The sequence below is a fragment of the Urtica dioica genome, chromosome 3 (assembly GCF_054948205.1).
Source record: "Urtica dioica subsp. dioica isolate 48M chromosome 3, U.dioica_male_clone48M_v1_H2, whole genome shotgun sequence".
NCBI lineage: Eukaryota > Viridiplantae > Streptophyta > Magnoliopsida > Rosales > Urticaceae > Urtica > Urtica dioica.
Window position 1 is genome coordinate 5,139,055 of NC_142758.1, and position 23,855 is coordinate 5,162,909.

General features: G+C 41.1%; 4 protein-coding genes and 1 long non-coding RNA gene across 5 annotated transcripts; 2 read left to right on the forward strand and 3 right to left on the reverse strand.

Moving 5' to 3' along the window:
• The first annotated feature begins 72 nt into the window (after positions 1-72).
• On the forward strand, positions 73-1,334 carry LOC149402199 (uncharacterized). The gene is made up of 2 exons (XM_089608261.1): positions 73-1,138; positions 1,309-1,334. The coding sequence occupies exons 1-2, from the start codon at positions 73-75 to the stop codon at positions 1,332-1,334; spliced, it is 1,092 nt and encodes a 363-aa protein (XP_089464387.1).
• Positions 1,335-3,681: 2,347 nt separating this feature from the next.
• Positions 3,682-4,125, forward strand: LOC149402200 (secreted RxLR effector protein 161-like). The gene has a single exon (XM_089608262.1). It carries the CDS (start codon positions 3,682-3,684, stop codon positions 4,123-4,125), a length of 444 nt encoding a protein of 147 aa, XP_089464388.1.
• A 4,785-nt stretch (positions 4,126-8,910) lies between these two features.
• On the reverse strand, positions 8,911-12,406 carry LOC149402201 (uncharacterized). Its single transcript, XR_016295991.1, has 3 exons — positions 11,996-12,406; positions 11,383-11,640; positions 8,911-11,308 (listed from the first exon to the last, which is right to left on the reverse strand). It is a non-coding gene; the product is annotated as an uncharacterized LOC149402201 (long non-coding RNA).
• Positions 12,407-19,253: 6,847 nt separating this feature from the next.
• Positions 19,254-21,474, reverse strand: LOC149402202 (uncharacterized). Its single transcript, XM_089608263.1, has 3 exons — positions 21,133-21,474; positions 19,459-20,970; positions 19,254-19,346 (listed from the first exon to the last, which is right to left on the reverse strand). Exons 1-3 carry the CDS (start codon positions 21,472-21,474, stop codon positions 19,254-19,256), a joined length of 1,947 nt encoding a protein of 648 aa, XP_089464389.1.
• Positions 21,475-22,419: 945 nt separating this feature from the next.
• On the reverse strand, positions 22,420-23,348 carry LOC149402203 (uncharacterized). The gene is made up of 2 exons (XM_089608264.1): positions 23,081-23,348; positions 22,420-22,943 (listed from the first exon to the last, which is right to left on the reverse strand). The coding sequence occupies exons 1-2, from the start codon at positions 23,346-23,348 to the stop codon at positions 22,420-22,422; spliced, it is 792 nt and encodes a 263-aa protein (XP_089464390.1).
• Between the last annotated feature and the right edge of the window lie 507 nt (positions 23,349-23,855).

Genomic DNA, 23,855 nt, shown 5'->3' on the forward strand with positions numbered 1-23,855 from the left:
CAAAAGCCGCACACTATCACTAGCCACAAACTAAATGGCCAAAAATACCTCCAATGGTCCCAATCTGTTCAAATGTTCATCTGTGGTCGCAGCAAAGACGACCACCTCACCGGAGAAGCCAAGGCACTGAAGACAGATGACCCCAAGTACAGAATCTGGAAGGCCGAGAACAACATGGTCATGTCGTGGCTGATCAACTCCATGACACCGGAGATAGGAGAGAATTTCCTTCTCTACTCAACTGCCTCAGAAATCTGGGAATCAGCTCGAGTCACATTCTCAGATTCAGAAAACACGTCTGAGCCATTTGAGACTGAGAATCTCCTTCACAACTTGAAGCAAGGAGATGCCTCAGTCACTCAATACTATAACAATCTAACCAGACTTTGGCAGATAATTAATGTTTATGATCAGCACAGGTGGAGCTGCCCTGAAGACTCAGTCCTCTACGCCAAAATCCTGGAAACAAAGCAGGTCTTTAAGCTCTTATCAGGTCTTACCAAGGAGCTAGACGAAGCAAGGGGGAGAATCTTGAGCATCAAGCCACTACCATCACTCCGCGAGGCATTCTCTATGGTCAGACATGAAGAAAGCCGCCGGAAACTCATGATGACAAGCCAGCTCTCATCATCATCACCAAATCGTCACGATGCCTCGGCCTTGATCGCCCACGAAGAGTCACAAGCCTTCATCGCCAAGGCTCCCTACAACAAGGCTAAGAAGGGACGACCCTATTGTGATCACTGCATGAAGCCAGGGCACACGCGAGAGACTTGTTGGGAGATCCATGGAAAACCTACAAACTTGAAGCCCTCAAGGTACTCAAAAAAATCGGACACTCAAGCCAACTTAGCATCCACCAGTCCATTCAGTCCTGAGCAGCTGGAGATGCTCACCTGCCTCATCAGAAAAGCAAACCAATCAGCTAATTCCTCTACATTAAGTTCATCTGGTTCGATGGCACAAAGAGGTACTATGATTCCAACTATTCAAGCCCTAACAGCCTTCCATGTGACTACAAACCTCTCTAGTGTGTGGATCATGGATTCTGGGGCATCGGATCACATGTCCAGCAATCTCAATCTATTCACCAATTACACTCCGAGTGATGAGAGCTTGTATGTCACTATAGCTGATGGTTCAAAGGCTTTAGTAGCTGGGATTGGATCAGTAACAGTCTCTCCACAACTTACACTAAGATCTGTCTTATATGTGCCAAAATTACACTGCAATCTCTTATCAGTTTACAAAGTGATTAAGGATTCATGTTGTTTAATCATTTTTTATGAAATGTCTTGTTCTATTCAGAGAAAGAGATCAGGGATGACGATTGACAGTGCTGAAATGTGTGGTGGACTTTATCTCCTCAAGACCAACAATGATTCCCACAAAGTAGCCTCAACTTCAATCCTGCAAAATAAGTTAGCCTCCTCTAAAAATGATAGGGATATAATGATGAATCACTATCGACTAGGTCATCCAAATTTCGTGTACCTCAAGAAAATGTTTCCAAATTTTTTTATCAATAAAGATACAAGTTTATTTCAGTGTGATGTGTGTTAATTATCCAAGCATACTCGTAGTACTTATAGCCCTAAGGAACATATACCCTCAAAACCCTTCTCAGTCATACATAGTGACATTTGGGGTCCTTCACGAGTAAAAAATGTAAATGGGGCTAGGTGGTTCTTGTCCATTATTGATGATCACACTAGACTTAGCTGGATGTACCTTATGAAAGAAAAATCTGAGACTCGTTCAATCATAATCCAATTCCATAAAATGATCAAAAACCAGTTCTCTTCAGATATTCAGATCATTCACTCAGATAAGGCCAAAGACTACTTCAATTCTCAACTCAACCAGTATTTTCAAATGCATGGCATCATTCACCTTAGTTCATGTGTTCAGACACCTTAACAAAATGGGATAGCCGAGAGGAAAAATAGACATTTGTTAGAAGTTGCTAGGTCTCTCATGTTCACATCTCTAGTGCCTAAATACCTTTGGGGGGAAGCCATTTTAACAGCAACCTACCTCATCAATAGGATGCCTTCTAGAGTCCTCAAATTTAGAACCCCTTGTGAGATCCTCCATGAGTCATTTCCTACCACTCGGCTCATATCTACCATTTCTCCTAAAATCTTTGGGTGCTCGCTATTTGTTCACATATATGATCATAGTAAGCTTGACCCTAGGTCTATCAAATGTGTCTTTATTGGCTACTCCTCTACACAAAAGGGATACACGTGTTACTCACCTCAAAATAAGAAAATCTATATATCTTATGACGTGACCTTTCATGAGACTATGCATTTCTTTGCCAATTCTGAAGGACCAAGAGAAAATCTGATCTCACTCCCTCATGAAAACCAAGATCCTAACTCAACCCTTGACCAAATAAGCCTAATAGACACTATTCTGGATCCCTATACCGAGCAAACTCCCATCAATCCTGACCCTCATCCAGACCATATGCCTCAAGAGGTCCACACAATTCAGCATCACCATGAAGCTTCTCCTACTCAATCCCCAGCGAGAACAGATGAGTCAAATCAAGGTAACATGAGTCCTGAATCATCTATGCTTAGTAATGCTGAAAGTATAACAGATCTCGATCTTCCGATTGCCTTGAGAAAGCTAACTCGTGCGTGTGGCCCTTACCAAATCCAAGATTTCATCTACTATGGAAATATGTCCACGCAATACCGAGCCTTTGTGACTCAAATGGACCAAGTCTCCATACCAGATATGATACAAGAAGCTATGACAAGGCATGAGTGGAGACAAGCTGCAAATGAAGAGATCAAGGCACTCAAGAAGAACAAGACATGGAGCATTGTTGAACTGCCTAAAGGGAATAAGACAGCTGGGTGCAGATGGCTCTTTACCGTGAAGTACAAGTCAGATGGCTAGATTGAGAGACACAAAGCACGCCTCGTTGCTAAAGGATACACACAGTCATATGGAATTGACTACCAAGAGACATTTGCACATGTGACGAAGTTGAACACAATCTGAGTGATAATGTCAATCGCAGCTAACTTGGACTGGCCATTGTTCCAGTTAGATGTGAAAAATGCTTTCCTCAATGGCACCCTCGAGGAAGAAGTTTACATGGACTTGCCTCCAGGATTTGAAGAAAAAAGATCCAAAGACTCGGTATGCCATCTCCACAAATCCCTCTACGGACTCAAACAAAGTCCAAGAGCTTGGTTTGGCCGCTTCACTAAAGTCTTCAAAGATTGTCATTACTCTCAGAGCCATGCAGATCACACGTTGTTCACAAAGCACTCAAGTCAAGGGAAATGCACGATCCTAAGTGTCTATGTGGATGATATAATCCTCATTGGTGATGATCAAGAAGAGATAATAAAGCTCAAGGCAGTCTTGGCTATAGAATTTGAGGTAAAAGACCTTAGAGAGCTCAGATACTTCTTGGGAATGGAAGTAGCACGGTCCAAGCTCGGAATCACTGTATCACAGAGAAAATACACCCTCGACCTACTCAAAGAAACAGGTATGATAGGTTGTGAACCCTCAGACACACCGATGGATCCTATAGTAAAGTTGAACAAGAGAAATACTTAGACATGAGTAGACAAAGGTCAATACCAAAGACTTGTTTAAAAACTTATTTACTTGGCTCACACTAGACCAGATATAAGTTTCTCAGTAAGCATGGCGAGCCGGTTCATGAATGATCCATCTGAGGAACACTTAGAAGCTGTGATGAGGATCCTCAGATACCTCAAATCGTCACCAGGAAAGGGATTGATGTTCAAGAGACACAGCTACCGTGAAGTACAAGTTTTCACTGACGCGGATTGGGCTGGATTAAAGACCGACTCACGATCAACCTCAGGCATGTGTTCATTTGTATGGGGGAATCTAGTCACGTGGCGTAGCAAGAAACAATCGGTGGTTTCAAGAAGCAGCGCTGAGTCAGAGCTAAGATCACTAGCTCACGGGGTGTGTGAAGGAATTTGGTTGAAGAAACTCCTTGAAGATATGAAGGTTCAAGTTGATGGTCCAGTGAAGATGCTATGCGACAATAAATCAGCTATAAGTATAGCCAAGGATCCAGTTCAACATGATCGCACAAAACCCGTTGAAATTGACTGACATTTCTTGAGCGAGAAGATCGAAGAAGGTATCATCTCCATGCAGTACGTCACTTCTCAAAACCAAGCGGCAGACATTCTCACCAAGCCATTGCCACGACAACCCTTCATGGAAAATTGTTCTAAGCTCGCTTTGATCGACATCTATCACCGAGCTTTAGGGGGAGTATAGAATTCCGGGTTATCCTATTATTAGTTATCTTGTTAAGTTTGTTTCCTAGTCTTTAGGGTTTGTTAGAATAAATAGCTTGGTTGTTAAGCTACCTGAGTATTAGCAAGTAGTTATGTTTTTTTTTTCCTATCTTGTAACGTGTATAAAACTGATCATTTGATCACGTTAATATCATCGAGAATTTCTCCCAACCTCTCTCTAAATTCTACAGATTAGATTGCATGATTTATTTTTTGGGGAGTTGGACAATGAACACCAATAACAAAGATTTGGTCGCAAATATCACCAACTTTATTTTGGATACTTTTTATCACCATTTTTTATTCTTCATGAAATAGTACGATACCGTAATTAAATGGTGATATAAGTGTCCAAACCCAGAATTGGTGATATTTTATGTCCAATGTCCTGCTTTGAGTTTCATGACCATTTGGTGAATAATCGTGTTCGTTGTTATTTTTGTAGGTTCGTCTTGGAAAGAATGGAGTAGAGGTTTTGGGACTGGGTCATCTCTCAGACTTCAAAAAGAAAGGACTGGAAAGCTTGATGCCGGAGTTGAAATCATCGATCGAGAAAAGTGTCAAGTTTGTTAACCCGTGATCGGCATGAAATTGTGGTCCTAATTTTTGCAGTGTTTATGCATTTTGTATTTTGTGTGTATTATTGCTGCTGAGATAGCACGGCTTTTGTTTTTGTTCTACTAGGATATAGGCTTATTATACATGAAGTTGCAAAATTTTGTTAATTGAATAATTCTCGGTTGTATTTTATGGGAGAATTTTAACTATGATATTAAATTTACCCTTGGATAATTTTATGCGTATTCTGATTGAGGTTTGGAAACTTTGCACATTAAGGAAAGCCTATTATAGTATTCTCTACGGCTGTGCAGAAAACCCAAAAACTGAAGCTGTCCGTTGGTTTTTAAACCGTTTGGTTTGTGTTTATAAATGGTCAAAATTTAGAAATCCCAGTTGAACTGGACGGGTCATAATTAGAAAAATAAAAAATAAAAAAAAATAAGTAGCTGTGCTAGTGTACGAGTAAAACAGCTTCTAAACAGGACTTTAGTTTGCTCCCTTCGTTCACCATTGACCTAGATATGCTCATCTCCGGTGAACCATCATCTCTACTTCATCGTTCGTCCCTTCGGCAACCATCACTCCACATCTTTATCATTGATCTGCTCTGTTTCAAACCGTTCTTCCCAACCATCATCGCCACTCGCGATCGATGGTATTTTTTATTATTTTATTTTAATTTTGATCTGGCTCTACTGTTTTTGAATCTTTGATCATAATATTTGGTGTCTGTTATGTTGGTGTGTTATAATTTTTGGTATTTTGCGTATTTGGTTAACAACTCGGATAGTGTTATTGTGGATGGAAGGTTGCTGTTGTTATGTTGTGACTTCGGTTTCGGTGTTGATGTTTTGTACGAGTGTGTGTAATACTTGAAATGTTTTGGTAATTGCTAATGGTAACGGGTATTTATTTGTCTATTTAACATAAATTTTAGAACATATTTGGATATAATTTTTCCTTGTTTGGAACTCTAATATTCCTGACACATTTTCTTAGCATCGGTCTGTCTGATACCCACTCACATTCACAACTGTATATCAATATCTTTTATTTTTCTTATGACCCTTTAGCAATTATCTCGTCTTATAATATTGTTGATGTTATTCACTTAATTAATGTTTTGTATATTTTTTTCAAGTCTTAATCTGTAATGGCCGAAAAAATTAAGCTGCGGCATCAAGTGTTGTTTCGGGAAATAAAGTCTTATTTGTGGTTTAATGGTTGGGAGGATTTCAAAGAGAAAGATGGGACCAATCGGACTGAATGTAAGCTTTATAAGAGGGATTACAAATGTGATAAGAGCAAAAATGACACTAGTACTTTGTTTGAAAACCAAGTCATACTTTGGTCTCTTTAGAAAAAACCTAAGCTTTTGAACTTATGGCTTGTCAAAATTACCTTTAAAATGAATTCAATCTCTCTCCTCTATTCCCAGTTAAATCACTCATCATTCTCCTCTGGTCTCACTCGCGCAAGCGTAAAAAAAAGCAGTCCCACGCTTTTTCTCCATCAATCCCATCTCACCACGCACGGCCTTCCCACGTTGCCATCTTTTTGTTTGCTGTTGGCTATCGTCGCACTTTACGGACCTGTGATATTTCTCAATTGTAAGTTTTAGAGTTTCTTTAATTTCAATTTTTTTAAGTTTCTTAGTTTGGGTTGATTTCGAAGCTACAGTTCTTGGGTTGATTTTTGCGTAACAACTATGACCGTAAGTCTGTGCAATTGAGAACATAAATTTTTTTAAATGACTCAAAATTTTTTGAAACCGGACAGTACTTTCTAAAACTAAATGAAGTTTTATTTTCAAATTTCGAAATTTTGGCATAGGTTTTAAAAAATGCATAAATGTGTGGTATGATTAATAAAAATGCATAAATGTGTGATATGATTAATAAAAATTGGTAGAAAACCTTTAGTTTATTTATATACCTATATACTTTTCCCATCGTTCGACACCCGGGATTTGCTTCCATTCACCATCCAGTTCTGAAAAACAAATTTAATCATAGGAAAATAACACATTTATACCCTGTGTTTTAGTGAAATGTCGAGTTTAACCATCGGTTTTCAAAAATATCGAGTTCATACCATCTGTTTAACTAAAATGACGAAATTATACCCTGAAATGAATAACAGCGTTACAAATCTCTCTTTCATTGATATTATCTCTTATATAAGAAAAACCAAATCAAATCTAAATCAGTGCCCTAACTTACAAATTCTCAATTTTGAAATAAAAATAGCCTTAAATTGAAATTAAATAATAAAACTCATACCTCCTAAGAAATGACTTCATTCCGTGTTCGAATTGAAACTCTAAATCCTGGATTCTCTGTTCGAATATGCGATTTTGATGACTATCAACTATCGATGTTTACCCATTTGCCTCTTTCTGTGTTCTTCACGATTAAGAGACTGTTGTTTATTTTTTAGTTTTTAAATAAATTACATATATGGCGCGAATGAATAAAGATAATTGGTGTTTATATATAAATATTATAGTCAACGTCAATGAAAAGTCAATAAAAAGAATATTCGTGACACTGTTGTCTATTTCAGGGTATAATTTCGTCATTTTAATTAAACAGAGGGTATAATTTCGTCATTTTAGTTAAACAGAGGGTATGAACTCGACATTTTTGAAAACCGAGGGTTAAACTCGACATTTCACTAAAACACAGGGTATAAATGTGTTATTTTCCCTTTAATCATTGGTGAAAAATAGAAAGTAAAAGAATATTAATTACATATAATTGACTACGTATCTTAAACACTAGCAATTTGGTTTTAGCCAACTTTTTGTTAATTTCCCGTAAATAGTCATCTTGCTTACGTGGCATCTTATTAATTGAATTAATTTTACACTTTTGTCCTTATTTATTACGCCCACTAATTGAATTAGGCAGTTTTTTTTTTTTTTTTTTTTTTTTTTTTTTTTTTTTAATTTTGAATCTAACCGATTTGGAAAGATTGTTAACGTGTATTTGGAAATTTTTAACGTTGATTTTAGCTAATTAGTTTCTATTTTCGTGGCAATTCATTATGGATAAAATCTGTAAATATATTCTTCATTTATTGATATTATTTATTTTCATAATTTGAGAACGTCCAAAAAAATTTTCAATTTATTTACACGAATATACTGTAAATCATCTTTGTATTTACAATGCATTACGCTGAAACAATTGGTATTAACTATAAATCAACGTCGTATTTACAATACTTGATAAGAATAACTGAAACTAATTCAATTACGTGACATCTTATTAATTGAATTAGTTTTACACATTTGCCCTTATTTATTGCGCCCACTAATTGAATTAGGCATTTTATTTTTAAAATTTTGAATCTAACCGATTTGGAAAGATTGTTAACGTGTATTTGAAAATTTTCAACGTTGACTTTAGCTATGTAGCTTCTATTTTCGTGGCAATTCATTATAGATAAAATCTGTAAATATATTCTTCATTTATTGATATTATTTGTTATCATAATTTTAGAACGTCCAAAATATTTTCAGAATTTTTTTCAGTTTATTTACACGAATATACTATAAATAATCTTTGTATTTACAGTGCATTACGCTGAAACAATTGGTATTAACTGTAAATCAACGTCGTATTTACAATACTAGATAAGAATTCACCAGAACTAAAATCTCAGCAAATTCAGAATCATTGAAATAAATCTCATACACTCAAAATCACCAGCAATTTCGATGAAAAAGAAGAAAAAGAAGAGATAAAAAAAACTGAAGGATCATCATAATACAAGAAATCCTGTAATCCCATCCTCATCGCTCTGGACGAACATGGCCACGGCGGAGAACACCATGGCCGACATCACGGCGTGGACAAATGAATATTTTCCTCTTTTAAACGAATCTTTTCTTCTTCTGTCATCTTCTTTGTTGCCTCCCCGGAGAAGAAAGAAGATGACATAAGAAGAAAAGATTCGTGGTGCTGTTTAATTACGTTTGTTAATGACGGTCCCTTGATTTGTGCCAGAAATTACGACCTAATATTTTATTTCCATTTTAATTAATGGACTGAAAATAATGAGCGGGAATTTGACACTGAGGTTGGTCTGGTCTTTTTACCTTTTGTAAATTGGTGAGTGTGACTATTTACTAAAAATTAACAAAAAATTGGCTAAATTTAAATCTCTTATAACAAAATGGCTATACAGCTATATAACCCTATTAATTAACGACTATATGATGCTACTGCCCCAAAACAGAAACAAAAAACAATGCTCTTCTACCTCTTTTAAGCTCTTTTTAAGGTGGAATGGAATAATTAAAAAAACGAGTCTCTAGGAGGAAAATCATCAAATTAAGGTGGAATGAGCCCTCATAGCCCATGGAGTTCAGTATTGTTTGGCTGCTTCTGTCATTATCAGATGGACTCAATTTTACTATTAATAATAATTATAAAATAAACAGATTATAATCGTTAGATAACCAAATTCACAATGTATGATTTTGGCGGTGTAGTGTTGCAGCTATATTTGATTAGCCGAACATGAGCAAATTATCTGGCATGAATTGGAAGCTCTATTTGATTAGCCGAACATGAGCAAATTAATTGAAAAAAACTCACTTGCTCTCTTAGAAGATTCATTTTGCTCAATCAACCCACCGCTCAAGTCCCTCTTTCTCCACCACTGCTCAAATTACTAAAGTCCACACTCGCTCAAATCACTCTCTCCAGTCTCGGACCATAGCCGCTCTTACCACTCTCGTTGCGCCACGACCGAGGTATCTCACTTATTCCGAAATCCTTTGCGTCATTTTGAATTTCTTTTATTGCGTTCAAACTATAATTTCTACAGCCTATGGAAAGGCGAACCGTCAATCTGTCTTTCGACTACAATACAGAAACGGGCATTTAGTGGGTGAAGAGACTTTCGCCGTATCTGTTGATCTGGGAGCTCATCTCCAAGTGCATATAGTGTTTAATCACCCTAATCTCTTAAGGATTGTTGATCCAGGTGCAGAGAATCGCATCCATTTTATGAAATCCATTTTGTCGCACATCTGATCATATCTTCTTTATCATTTACTTGTACCATGGTCCCTCTTGAACATATGATATATGGACTTCGAGTATATTTTCATATGTCAATTTCCGCCTACAGAATATTCACTTAGAGAGTCTTCAAAGTTGACCAAGTCATCATATTGCAACCGCCTCACTTTCTCCTGCAAGTCTCGGATGAAAACAATTTATGTGCGGCAGACAATGTTGCATAAAGTAGTTCTAGAATTTTTTTTTCATTTTCATTATCTTTGAGGATGGAAAAAAAGCAAGGACTTGACATCCAACGGAATTCGACAACTCAGTGCGAAATGACTGAAAAAAAATTTTAATATACGCCATACGCTCTCATAATCTCTCTTATGGTCAAGTGGAGACCACTGAATAAATTCAAGTCTCCACAACTTGAGAATTCCGTCAACAATTCTTATATTTTCATTTGTAAGAGAAGCCAATCAATTGTCGTTTCCGTGTATGAAGCGAATCACCTTCACAAAACTTTTAATCACCTCCAAATACATATCTAGAACATATGTGATCGATGTAGCGAATCCTTTTCTTGACACTCTGAGATTATCAGGGACTTCCGAGCGGTAATCGAGAATCTTGATATAATCAATGAGTGGAGACGAGACGATGTTCGATTGCATCCATTTTATGATATCCTCTCCGCTGAATTCATATGCAGGTTACACTGAATACACAGAAACGACTATTGCTTGGCTTCTCTTACAAATGAAAATGTAAGAATTGTTGTCGGAATTCTCAAGTTGTAGAGACTTAAATTTATTCCGTGATCTTCGCTTGACCATAAGAGGGATTATGAGAGCGTATGGCGTATATTGAAATTTCTTTTCAGTCATTTCGCACCGAGTTGTCGAATTCCATTGGATGTCAAGTCCCTGCTTTTTTCTATCCTCTAAAGATAATGAAAATTAAGAAATTCTAGAACTACATTATGCAACATTGTCTGCGGCACATAGATTGGTTTTCATCCGAGACTTGCAAGAGAAAGTGAGGCGATTGTAATATGATGACTTGGTCAACTTTGAAGACTCTCTTAGTGAATGTTCTGTATGATGAAACTGACATATAAAAATATACTCGAAACCCCTATATCATATGTTCAAGACGGGATCATGATACGAAGTAAATGATAAAGAAGATATAATCAAATGTGTGAGAAAATGGATTTCATAAAATGGATGTAATTCTCTGCACCTGATTCAACAACCCTCAAGAGATTAGGGTGATTAAGCCCATCCGCACTTGGAGATGAGCTCCAAGATCAACAGGTACGACGAAAGTCTCTTCACCCACTAAATGCCCGAGACCCGTTTCTGTATTATAGTCGAAAGACAGATTGACAGTTCGCCTTTCCATAGGCTGTAGAGATTATAGTTAGAACGCAATAAAAGAAATTTAAAATGACGCAGAGGATTTCGGAATAAGTGTGATACATCGGTCGTGGAGCAACGAGAGATTGATAATAGTGGCTATGGTCCGAGACTGGAGAGAGAGTGATTTGAGCGAGTGTAGACTTTAATAATTTGAGCGGCGGTGGATAAAGAGGGATTTGAGCGGTGAGTTGATTGAGCAAAATGAATGTTCTAGGAGAGCGAGTGAGTTTTTCTCAATTAATTTGCTCATGTTCGGCTAATCAAATAAATCTTCCAATTCATGCCAGATAAGTTTTTCTCTCCGCCGTAGCTGCAACACTACACCGCCAAAATCATTCATTGTGAATTTGGTTATCTAACAACTATAATCTATAAAAGCTCATCTCAAACCCTAAAATCCCCAAATCAAACGGCTCAGGCCCTAGCCAAAACAGGTTATAATAAAAACAATTGAATCAGTAAGTGAAATTCAAACGAAATTCTCCTAATCAATTCGATTAAAACCATGAGAGAACTCAAATCAAACATATGGCATGTGAGATTAAGATTTGAAGGAAATAAAAAAAAAAAAAAAAAAAAAAAACCCTAAAATTAAAAATCAGCCATACGCATTGACAATCTCATATTCACGCTATAGAACTCAGAACAAGTAGGGGAAGGAGATGGATTTTACCTTTAGCTTGTTCGACGTGGTGGAGGTCCAGAGAGGTCGTTGGTCGTCTCCACGTCGGTGCTGGGAGCGAGGTGATTGTTAGGCTCCGGAGCTCTAAGGCGGCGGAGACGACGGCGGAGGCAAAGGGTGTGAGTAGGAGAGAGGCAGAGATAGAGAAAGAGAGAGAGAGAGAGTAGAGTGCGGGAGGGTTTGTACGAGAGAGGCGGTAATGGGGGTTGTACGAGAGAGGCGGTAATAATGTAATTTGATTAAAAAAAAATCTTTTGAAGAACTAGAATAAGAATTACTTATATTATGCTTAGAAAGAAATAATTTTTTTACCTTAAGTGTTTTTTTTTTGTTCTTTGAATATAAATTGGGATCCCATATAAATTCTTAATGTTACTTATGTTTTTAAATTTTAACTGTTTATTTTTGTTTTACATGAATTAACAGCAACTGGACACTATAATTCGATAAGAAATAGACTTTTTCGCATCTAAGCCTTTTTATTTTATAATTTAATTTAATTTATTTTTATGGGTTCCATTATTTTGCGAGTTTTCGGTTCAAAGATCGTGTGCGATGCGAAAATGGATCAAAACCAAAGAGCTTCGTCAGCTTCGAGGGCTTACCAGTTCCACTCGGGCCGAGCATCTATCGTCAATCTCTTCAACCTCTACTTAGAAGTAAATTTTCTCTTTCTTTCTTCCATTTCCTTCCAACCCCAAAATAATTCCACTCATTCCCTATCTACCTTCTTCTTGTCGCTTAATCGCAGCGAAGTTCCAACCAGAGACCTGAAGATGCACTACGTGAGCCTCCGTGAGTCCCTGATTGCTTCATTCTCTCATTAATGTGATTGTTTGATGCTTCGTCGGTGGAATCATCGATCGAGAAGGGTATCAAGTTTGTTAACCCGTGATCGGCATAAAATTATGGTCCTATTTTACAGTGTTTATGCATTTTGTGTGTATTATTGCTGTTGAGATAGCACGGTTTTTTTTTTGTTCTGCTAGGATATAGGCTTATTATATGAAGCTGCAAAATTATGTTAATTGAATAATTCCCGGTTGTATTTTCTGGGAGAATTTTAACGAGAATATTAAATTTACCCTTGGAGAATTTTATGCGTATTCTGATTGAGGTTTGAAGACTTTCCACATTAAGGAAAGCCTATTATAATATTCTCTACGGCTGTGCAGAAAACCCAAAAATTGAAGTTGTCTGTTGCTTTTTAAACCGTTTGGTTTGTGTTTATAAATGGTAAAAATTTAGAAATCCCAGTTGAACTGGATGGATCATAATTAGAAAAAAAAAAATAAAAAAATAAGTAGCTGTGCTAGTGTACGAGTAAAAACAGCTTCTAAACAGGACTTTAGTTTGCTCCCTTCGTTCACCATTGACCTAAATATGCTCATCTCCGGTGAACCATCATCTCTACTCATCTCTACTTCATTTTTCGTCCCTTCAGCAACCATCACTCCACATCTTTATCATTGATCTACTATGTTTCAAACCGTTCTTCCCAACCATCATCGCCACTTGTGGTCGATGGTATTTTTTATTATTTTATTTTGATGTTGATCTGGCTCTGTGAATCTTTGATCATAATATTTGGTGTCTGTTATGTTGTTGTGTGTTATAAGTTTTGGTATTTGCGTATTTGGTTAACAACTCGGATAGTGCTATTGTGGATGGAAGGTTGTTGTTATGTTGTGACTTCGGTTTCGGTGTTGACGTTTTGTACGAGTGTGTGTAATACTTGACATATTTTTGTAATTGCTAACGGTAACGGGTATTTATTGTTGGAAACAATCTAGGGTTAAGAAAAGATTTAACGCTTCTAGCAAGCGGCGGAAAATAAAAATTTTCTTTAAACAAGTAAAACGATTTTTACTAACCTAGACAAGGAGCAAGCACATGTTTATATTTAAAATAAAACTATCTAAGAGCATTACTCGTTTACTAACCTTTTTTGAAGCTTGATCGTTGACAAGCTTGTGGAGGTTGAATCGCTCGTCTCCCCACGTAGCACGTCTTTCTTCGTTCTTCGGGAACTCGAGTAACCAAGAAAGTTTCTATCACATAAATCACTCGAGGTAAGAATGAATAAGTGTGTAGGCACTTTTAAACACAACGACTCAAAAACAAGTCTTAGAGTCGTAGAGCTAAAACAAAACGCTAGGTCAAATGTGGACCTAGGTGCCAAAACAAAAAGAAAAGAGTTGTAGAGAGAGAGAGAGGGCGGCCACAAGGTCTAGAGAGAGAAGCTCTCAATCTCTAAATTGTGTGGGATGAGAAACAATGAGAATGAGGCATTTATTTATAGGAGAAACATTACCTTCAAAAGGTAGTTTCCTTTTTTCTATTCATGAGAAAATATTGCCTTTCCTTCTCTCCCTTTGGACGTGCAAGGTAGTCTTCATGACACCTTGGATTTGTTTCCTCTTTTGTTTGCCTTCTCTCTTGCCGCCCATGTTGATTCCCTGTTGAGCCGATTTCTCGTCCCAACAATCTATACCAAGTTTATTTAAATTACTTCGTATATTTTATTTTAATGAGGGAAGGGTCTCAGAATCCGATTATGAAGATTAAATCGAGATCCGAAAGAAATTTATGAAGAATACGCATTTATAGAAGAAACAAGCGAAAGAAAGCTTCTTTATTGATGATCGAATATAAATCTTACAAAAATAAAAGAGGATGAGCAAGAAGTCTAAGTATTTATGGAGAATCAAGGTATAATCATATGGCACTTTTTCTTTCAAAAATTTAGTCGTCGTAAAATGAAGATGGAGTGGGCTTTTATAGCTAGCTCGCTAATTCTCCTTTTTCTTCAGATCGATACATGTGTACGAACATAACCGGTTTTCGATCCTCCAATCTCGTGTCCATCCCCATCTTTAGGCGATTTGACCTTTTCTTAGGAGATTAATCATTCAAATCACTTGGCGGGGCCGTCTAGGAACGTCTATGGGCCCGGGTCGAGTTAGGATTCGGTCTTCAGCAAAGAATTCCTCTCTATTGACTTGGGCCGATCTCGCATGTGTCTAGGATTATTAGGGCGAACTGGGTTTTGGGCCAAACTAAAGATCATCCTCAGTCCTTTTCGGCCGAACTGGCTATGGGCCCATTTGGTCCATCTTGCCTGGTGGATGGGGACGATATCCACTCCCACAATCAGTCCCCCAGTATCTTCTATATTATAAGATAATATAATATGGAATATACTTTTAGTCGAACCGAGATTTCTCAAAATCTGGTTGAAATTTGACGAAATATTCGGGTATTTCTCCCTTTAGGTTACTTTTGAGCAGACGCTAAGGACACGTGTCGCCACGCTCGCGCCTCGGTAACCCAAAGATTTCCCTAATCATAGCGATCTTTTCGGGATTCTCAACCGTCGATTTGACGCTTAAATAGAGCCCCCCGACCTTTCGATTCTTTTCATTAATACCGACCCATTCGCTGCCCAGAGGTAAAAATCGCGACTTTCCTCTCTTCTTCTTCTTCTTTCTCTCTCTTCTTCTTCTTGAATTTTTGGTTTTCGCCATTTTTGCCGTAAAAAATTTCGAATTCTTTTTCTTTCCTCTGTTGTATGAGTGGGTTTTAGGTTTTCTAGATTTAGTCGACTCTCATCCTGGGTTCTTGTCTTTGCTCTTTTTCTTGAAACCACAATTTTATCGGAAAAAATGTCAGCATCTGACAAGAAGAGCGATGATCCCAATAGCGAGTTGTCGTCGCCGTCGATATTGACGAAGCGCGACCTCGCCGACATGGGGGAGCGATACAATTTCCCTGATGGGTTGAGGGTGAAAGTGGGAGGCCAGTCTGCCGATCGAGTCATCCCTGGGTATGTTTGCACATACCAGGTATTTTTCGAAGAGTGGGGACTGCGTTTCCTTATCCCTCGACTCCTCATCGAGTTTTGTGATCGTCTGGGCCTATAGTTTGCCCAAATGTGTCCGAACTTTGTGCGTCAAGTGATGGCGCTACTGCTATTGTCTAAAGAGGTTGGAATATCTTTACACGTTAATGATCTCGGCCGCATGCTGGTCGCGAAGCGCAACTCGAAGCACCATCCGATGTGCTTCTACTTGGCGAACCGACCTCGTCAAGGGATCGTTACCGACCTCATTGGCAAGGACAAGAACTGGGGCTTGAAATACTTCTATTTCGAGATCAGTGACAAGACAGTCGAGGTGGTGAAGAATTGTCTGTCTGTCCAGTGGAAGACGGACTGTGCTAATTAGAGGAAGGTTTTACTGGAAATCTGCGAACTGGCTAGTGTCCTCCTAATGCGAACTGACGCCCTGTCATTTGTTTTGCAGAGAAGATCGTTCTTTACGCGTCGGACTCGTTCGATCTTAAAGTCCAGAAGCTGGACGCCGGCGAGGTCTCTTGGAAATCCTTTTCCGATGCTCGATTCATAGCAGCCGGTCTTTGGCCTGTTGCTTCTTCAGGTCGGTCTTTATTTCTGAACTCGTATTTTATTTTATTTTTATTATATATATATATATATATATATATATATATATATATATATATATATATCAATTGTCTCCCTACAGAAGATTCTTCAGACGATCTTTCCTCTTCGTCCGAGATGAATAACGAAAATGTCGACTGGCGAGCTAAGAAGAAGGCCCTCAGAGCGGCCAGTGAGGCCGGGGCCTCGTCCGGATCGGCCGAGAAGGCCAACTCTTCTGCCCCGGCGGTGCCGACCTCTACCCCCGGCTTCCAGGAGCTCTCGGTCGTGATTCCTCTGGCCACACTGCTTGTCGAGCTCGACGGCGAGCCCGAGACCGCCAAGACCCCCTCTGCCGGGGTCGTCAAGGCTTCTGGCGCCGAGGTCGCAAAGGCTTTGACCGCTGCGGCTAAGTCCACGGCGGCTCCGTCCTCTCAGGTCAAGAGGAAAGGGGTGGAGGGCGTCCCCCAACAGCAGAGCGACCCAAAGAAAGGTCGAACTGACGATCGCTAGAAGGTCGTGAAGGGATCTGGCAAGCAATCCCGCCAGCCGACCCCGCAGTCCGGCCAATCGCAGGGGTCCCCGTCGGGTTCCTATAAGTTGGCGTTCAACTGAAACCTCGACAAGCCAGTCTGCGACAATTTGGCGGCGGCGGCGTGCCTTATGCGTCAATTCAACTTTCCCGAGTACCGACTTCCAATGGTCTTGAGGATGCATAGGCGAGCTATTATCGTTCCGTCAACGCGGCGGGTTCTCGGATAAGTTTTAACTCTATATGTTGCCTTTCATATCATTTTTAAGGCTTACTCATGTTTTTGCAGTTCATGGCCGAGCTGAAGAAAGGCTTCTTGGGGTACGAGGTGATGTGCGACCGTCTATCCCTTTCGAACCAGGAGTTGCGGACAAAGCTGAAGGCCTCCGAGGACGAGCTTGCCAAATGCCAGGGTTCTCTCGGCCAGATGGACCTCCTTATCGCTGACGCATGGGAGTACGCCCGTCGTCAAAAGGATCTTGAAGATCACCTTCAAGATTCCGAGAGGACACGGGTCGAGCTGAAGAAGGAGCTCGACCTGGCTGAGGCCTCCCATCGTAACCTTTGATCCGAATTGGAGCGGGTGAAGGCCGAACTGGCGAAGGAGAAGGCGGGAAACCGATCCTTGTACCGAGCTTATCGGTCAGCCAGGAACGACGGCATTCGTTCGGGCAGAAAGGCCGTCAGGGCGAAGTAGAAGGGGGCTTTGACGACTTACCGCCAGTTCGTCACAGCCGGGAGGATGAGGACGACCATCATGCATAACCTCGACCAGACTAAGGCGGCATCGTCAATCTTCCAGGAGGTCGTCAACCAGGAGATCACCGACGCCCAAGCAGAGCTCTATGGTGTGCCTTTGCCCTCCCTTGCCGGGGCCGAGGATCTCGAGTTCACTCCGTATGAAGACCGCTTGCCTCCCGACGCGCCAGTGCCCGAGATCGCCGAGGTCGCGAACCGGTTTTGCTCGATGCTCGACAGCTCGAATGCCGTGCTTGCGTCCATCGATGAATCCGGAGAGGCCTCGAAGGGAGAGGAGTCCGCTAAGGACAAGTCGGCTTAAGCTCGTCTCGACCTTTTTTCAAGTTTACTTTTTTAGGAATTTCTGTTTTTGGGCCCGTGTGTGGGCAGTTATTATTTTGGTCCCGACGTTTGGGAAAGTTTGTTGGACTCTTTTTTTATTATTGTTTTCTTCTCTATTCTGTTCGAACATATCCCATGACTTTAATTTCCCTTAGTAAATGCCATGGAAGTTTTTGTTATATTTTTTTATGCTTTCCTTAGATAATAATTACTTATAAATAGTAACTAATTATCCTTAACCAACGTTTTAATGCTTGTGTGTTTGAATAAACGTGTTTATTGACTAATGCCCTTATTCTTCACAACTTATTTGTACGATGTGTTTCGGCCATCGTAAGTCGAACCCCTAGTCGTATCAGGATTACGTATATGGCATGCCTCTAGGTGACACCTTATACATGATATGTTTTTCGAACCGAAACTCTAAGTCTTTCTTTGTTCTTGAGTCAGGCTTAGAGTGGTTTATCATACACTACGCATGAACAAAGCCTTAGGCATTTTCACTTGCGGGTGTAGGTCGAATCTACCATGCTTGGAAAATTGATTTGAATCGAACTTGTTCGTTCCAAGTTTCTCTCGTTTATATAAGGCGGGGGCTGAACCTTGTCACAAGGCCGCCTACGTACCCATGTTTGGGATCAAACCGTTGCGTAGTTCGATTGTTATGATACTACTCTTAATAGTAATATTTTTTTAGATTCATGATATTCCAATATCTCAGTACTGGGATACCATCGAGCGTTTCAAGCTTGTAAACACCTGTTCGTGGGATTCCTACGACTCGGTATGGTCATTCCCAGTTTGCTCCCAATTTTTTGGCGTTTTCCTCGGCCCTGTTCTGATATACTTTTCTCAACATGAGATCTCCGGTGTTAAATTCCCGGAAGTTGACTCCTTTGTTGTAGTATCGGCGATGGATCGTTGGTATAAATTCATGCGTGTCAATGCTTGGTTTCTCCTCTCGTCTGTTAAGTCGAGGGAATCGTGCATCATTTTGTTGTTAGTTTCTTCGTGATCATTCGCGTATATGGTGCGAATTGTTCTAATCTCGTGTTCGATGGGCAATATTGCTTCAACCCCGTAGATCAGAGAATATGGGGTTTCCCCGGTGGGCCTTCGTGGACTCGAGCGGTAGGCCCACAACACTCCAGGGAGTTCGTCGGCCCATCGTCCTTTTTTGGCTAAAAGTTTCTTTTTCAAGTTACTAACAATTGTTTTGTTGGTAGCCTCAGCGTGCCTGTTCCCTTGTGGGTATCGGGGTGTTGAGAATCGTAAGGTGATTCCTTCTGCTGCACAGAAGCATCGGAACTTCTTTGATATGAATTATGATCCGTTGTCTGTGATTATCTCTTGTGGCGTTCCATGTCGACAGATTATATTTTTCCAAATAAATTTTTTTACGTCCACATCCCTCACTGAGACGAATGCTTCGGCTTCAACCCACTTGGAAAAGTAATCTGTTGTGATAAGGAGGAATTTCAGTCCTCCCGGCGCATTGGCTAGGGGACCAACGATATCCATGGACCGTTTCAGAAATGGGTACGGAGCAGATATGGAGGATAGTTCCTCGGCTGGTTGCTTGATATTTGGGGCGTGCTTTTGGCATTGGTCACATTTCTGTGAGTGTTGCTCACAGTCGGCGACCATGGTTGGCCAAAAGTACCCTTGATTTTTTATTTTAACAGCTAGGGCCCGTCCAGTTGCGTGGTTCCCATATTCTCCTTCGTGTATTACGAAGAGGATGCGTTTGGACTCCTCTTTTCCTATGCATCGTAAGTAAACTCCGGAGAAACTTCTTTTGAAGAGCACTCCGTCGATTATGGAGAATCTTGCGCTTTGGCTAATTAGCTTTCGGCGCAATTGCTTATCTGTCGGGGTGTGGCCTTCGGAGATATATCTGATTATATACCTTCTCCAGTCCCCCTTTTCTATTATTACCATTATGCTTTTGCTTTTGGTAGTGATAGAAGATTGTTTTATTGCCTCGACCGGTATGATTCGGCTTACTGTAGGGTCTGACGTTGAAGCTAAAGCGGTGAGGGCGTCAGCTGTGGTGTTTTCCCCTCTAGGGATGCGAGTTAATTCAAATTTTTTGAATTGGTCTGTCATCTCCTTTACCAATTGCACGTATGCTTCCATACGTTCGTCTCTTGTTTCGAATTCTCCACTGATTTGATTCGCAACGAGCTGCGAGTCGCAGAAAGCGGATATAGATTTTGCTCCCACATCCTTTGCTAGGCGCAATCCTGCGATTAGTGCCTCATACTCAGCTTCGTTGTTTGAGGCGGTGAAATCCAGGCGGAAAGATTGTTCAATCACCTCTCCATGCGGTGATACCAGGTGTATCCCAATTCCAGCCCCTTGTTTTGTGGAGGAACCATCGACTTTGAGGGTCCAAATTCCGGCGTTTGCTGTGGTTTTCCTTTCGTTCGCGGGGAGCTCGATAAGGAAATCGGCTAGAACTTGTGATTTCGCGCAGGTTCTAATGCGGTATTCGATATCGTATTCACTTAACTCGACGGCCCATTTGGTTAATCTCTCTGATTGATTAGGGCTTTGGAGAAATGAACGTAAAGGTTGAGTGGTCATCACCACTATCGAGTGGGATTGAAAGTATGGTCGCAGCTTTCGAGCCGCTATGACGACGGCCAGAGCTAATTTTTCCATTGCTGGATATCTTGTCTCGGCGTCAACGAGTGACCTACTTATGTAGAACACTGGTTTTTGGTCTCCTTGTTCTTCTCTGACGAGTACTTCGCTGACCGAGGTGTGCGATACGGCGACATACAAGTAGAGGGGCTCTCCCACTTCGGGCTTGGCTAAGATCGGAGGCTCGGCCAGGTATTGTTTCAGTTGTTTAAATGCTTCTTTGCACTTTTCGGTCCACTCGAACTTCTTGTTTCCTCTCAAGAGCTTATAGAAAGGCAAACATTTGTCAGTCGATCGAGAAATGAATCGGCTAAGGGCTGCCACGCGTCCCGTTAGTCTCTGGATTTCTCTTTTGTTCTTGGGGGAAGGCAAACTTCGGAGTGCTTGTATTTGGTCTGGGTTTACCTAAATCCCTCTTTGAGTTACCGCGTATCCGAGGAACTTCCCAGATAATACTCTGAAGGTACACTTGGATGGGTTTAACTTCATTTGGCATCTGTTCAGGACTTTGAAACATTCTTCTAAATGTGAGACGTGGTCTGTTTCTCGTAATGATTTTACTAACATGTCATCGATGTAAACTTCCATCGTCGTTCCTATTTTGTCGGTGAACATCTTGTTCACTAATCGTTGATATGTGGCTCCCGCGTTTTTAAGCCCGAAAGGCGTTGCCTTATAACAATAGATGCCTTTGTCAGTTGTAAAAGCAGTCTTTTCTTGATCACTTGGATGCATGAGGATTTGGTTGTATCCTGAGAATGCGTCCATAAATGACTAGATTTCATGGCCAGCTGCGGCTTCCACCAAACGTTCGATGTGTGGTAGCGGAAAGCTATCTTTAGGACAAGCTTTATTTAGATCGGTGTAGTCGACGCATACGCGCCATTTACCGTTCTTTTTCTTAACGACAACGGTATTGGCAAGCCAATCGGGGTATTTCACTTCACGTATTAAACCAGATTTTAAGAGTCGTTCCACCTCTTCGTTGACCACCTTAGCCCTTTCGGGGCCGAGTTTCCTACGCTTTTGTTTTACGGGCTTGTGACTAGGGTCGACGCTGAGTTGATGTGCGGCAATTTCGAGGTCTATACCAGGCATGTCCTCTGTCGTCCATGCAAACGTCTTCTTGTTTTTCTTCAAGAATGCTATTATTTCTTGGCGTATACTTCCTTTCAACTTGGCCCCGATGCCCACGCATCTCTCGGGGTCAGTCCCGTCGATCTGAATGTGTACTATCGACTCTACACTAGGCTCGTCTTTCTCCTCTGAATTTTCCATGGGAGGCGGATCGGTGATCTCATTTCCGATGGTCATTAATTGCTATTGGCCCTCGTTGGTTTCTTCGCCGGATGGACCTTTCAAATCGCTCTCTTCTGGCTTGTGCTTCTCGGCGATCCTTTTGTGATTATTCATATAGCAAATTTGAGATGCCTCATTGCTCTCTCTGATTCCGTGTATCCCGTTGGGAGTCGGGAAACGTACGCATAGGTGGTAGGTTGATGGTACCGCCCTCATCCCGTGTATCCAGGGTCTTTCGAGGATTGCGTTAAACGGGGATGGGCAGTCGAGTACGGTAAATTCGACCATCCGATTTACGTCTCCGGCCCGCATGGCAAGTTCAATGATTCCTAGATAGGGTGTTACCTCCCCATTGAAACCGGATAGCTGGTTGGGTTTGTGTTCGATTTCAGCCTCTTCGATGTTCATCCTATCCTAAGTGGTTTTGAATATAACATCTACAGAGCTTCCTCCATCAACCAAGATCCTGGCTACTACGCAGTTACCCACTTCGAGTTCGATGATCAAAGCGTCATCGTGGGGCCCGCATAGCCTTTTGGTGTCGTCCTCGTTGAATGAGATCGTGTTATCTTCTATCTTTTGGGGTCCAGGTGATCTCGGTGCACCTTTAAGTTGGCGCTGGTGTGCCTTAATCGAATTCACGCTATCCCTGCAAAACTTCGAACCTCCCATGATATAATCGATTCGGGGTTTCGCTTGGGGCACGTTGCTATCCTCCTCCCTTGCCCTTCCCCTTTTTGGGGAGGGATTTCCTCGGGCTCTGGTATTATTAAATTCTTTTTTTTTTTGCGTTGGTCCCAGATCGACATTTTTTAGTTCTCCATTTTTGTACTTTTCGATAAGTACCTTCCGAGCCACGACGCAATCTAGAGTGTCATGTCCGTAGTTCTTGTGGAAATCGCAGTGTTTTTTCTTATCACGAGGCCATTTCGGGGTGCCTACCTTCGGAAGTTCCCTCGTCGTTTATGTTAAAGGCATGTTCTGGAGCGCTTGGAGGCTTCTTCCATTCATTGTTTCGGTAAGGTCTCATGCCAGGTGCCCTGGCCATGGCCGGGACGGGTGTCATTGAATGGACCTTCCTTGGATTGTGTTTCTTTGGACATGAGGGCCCTTTCTTCCTTAGCCTTCGCGTATTCTCGATGGATCGCATCCTCGATGGTGGGTGGCATGTTTACGGTCATTTCCTCTCGGAATCTGGACTCGTGCCAAAGTCCATTTTTGAGAGCGTTCAAAGCCGATTCTCCCTCCACGGAAGGGATTTTTGACATGACGGTTTTAAACCTTGTCATGAAACTTTTCAGGGTTTCGTCTCGGGCCTGTTGGGTGTTCCATAGGTCTGCCATGGTCGCTTCATCTTCCACTAACATCGAGTAATGTTTTATGAAAGCGGCCGACAGCTGTTGAAAAGAACTTATCGACCCTTCTTCGAGACGTGAAAACCAATCTAAGGCGTTTCCCGACAAGTTCTCTGCAAACAACTGACAGTATCCGGCTTCTCACTCGTTGTCTCTCAGATATGCTCGACCCATCGCGATGCGAAAGGCCGTCACATATGTTTTCGGGTTGGAGGTACCAGAGTATTTGGGGAGCCTGATCTTTCCGGTATCCCCGACTCTGACTTGGGTTATACTTTGAGCAAAAGGGGTTCGCCCGGTGTCTGCCACCAGCCGATCGATCTCGGGGGCCGAGCTTGTGGCATAGTGCATTCGCGAATCTACGGCCCGGAACTTCTCCTCTACCATTTGGCGGAAGGCATTGAACGCGGGGTGATCATCCATTGGGATTTCTATGGCGAACTGTTCTCCCCTAGCTCGGACTTGTCCTCTCTGGGGGTTGTCTTCTTCCGGCCG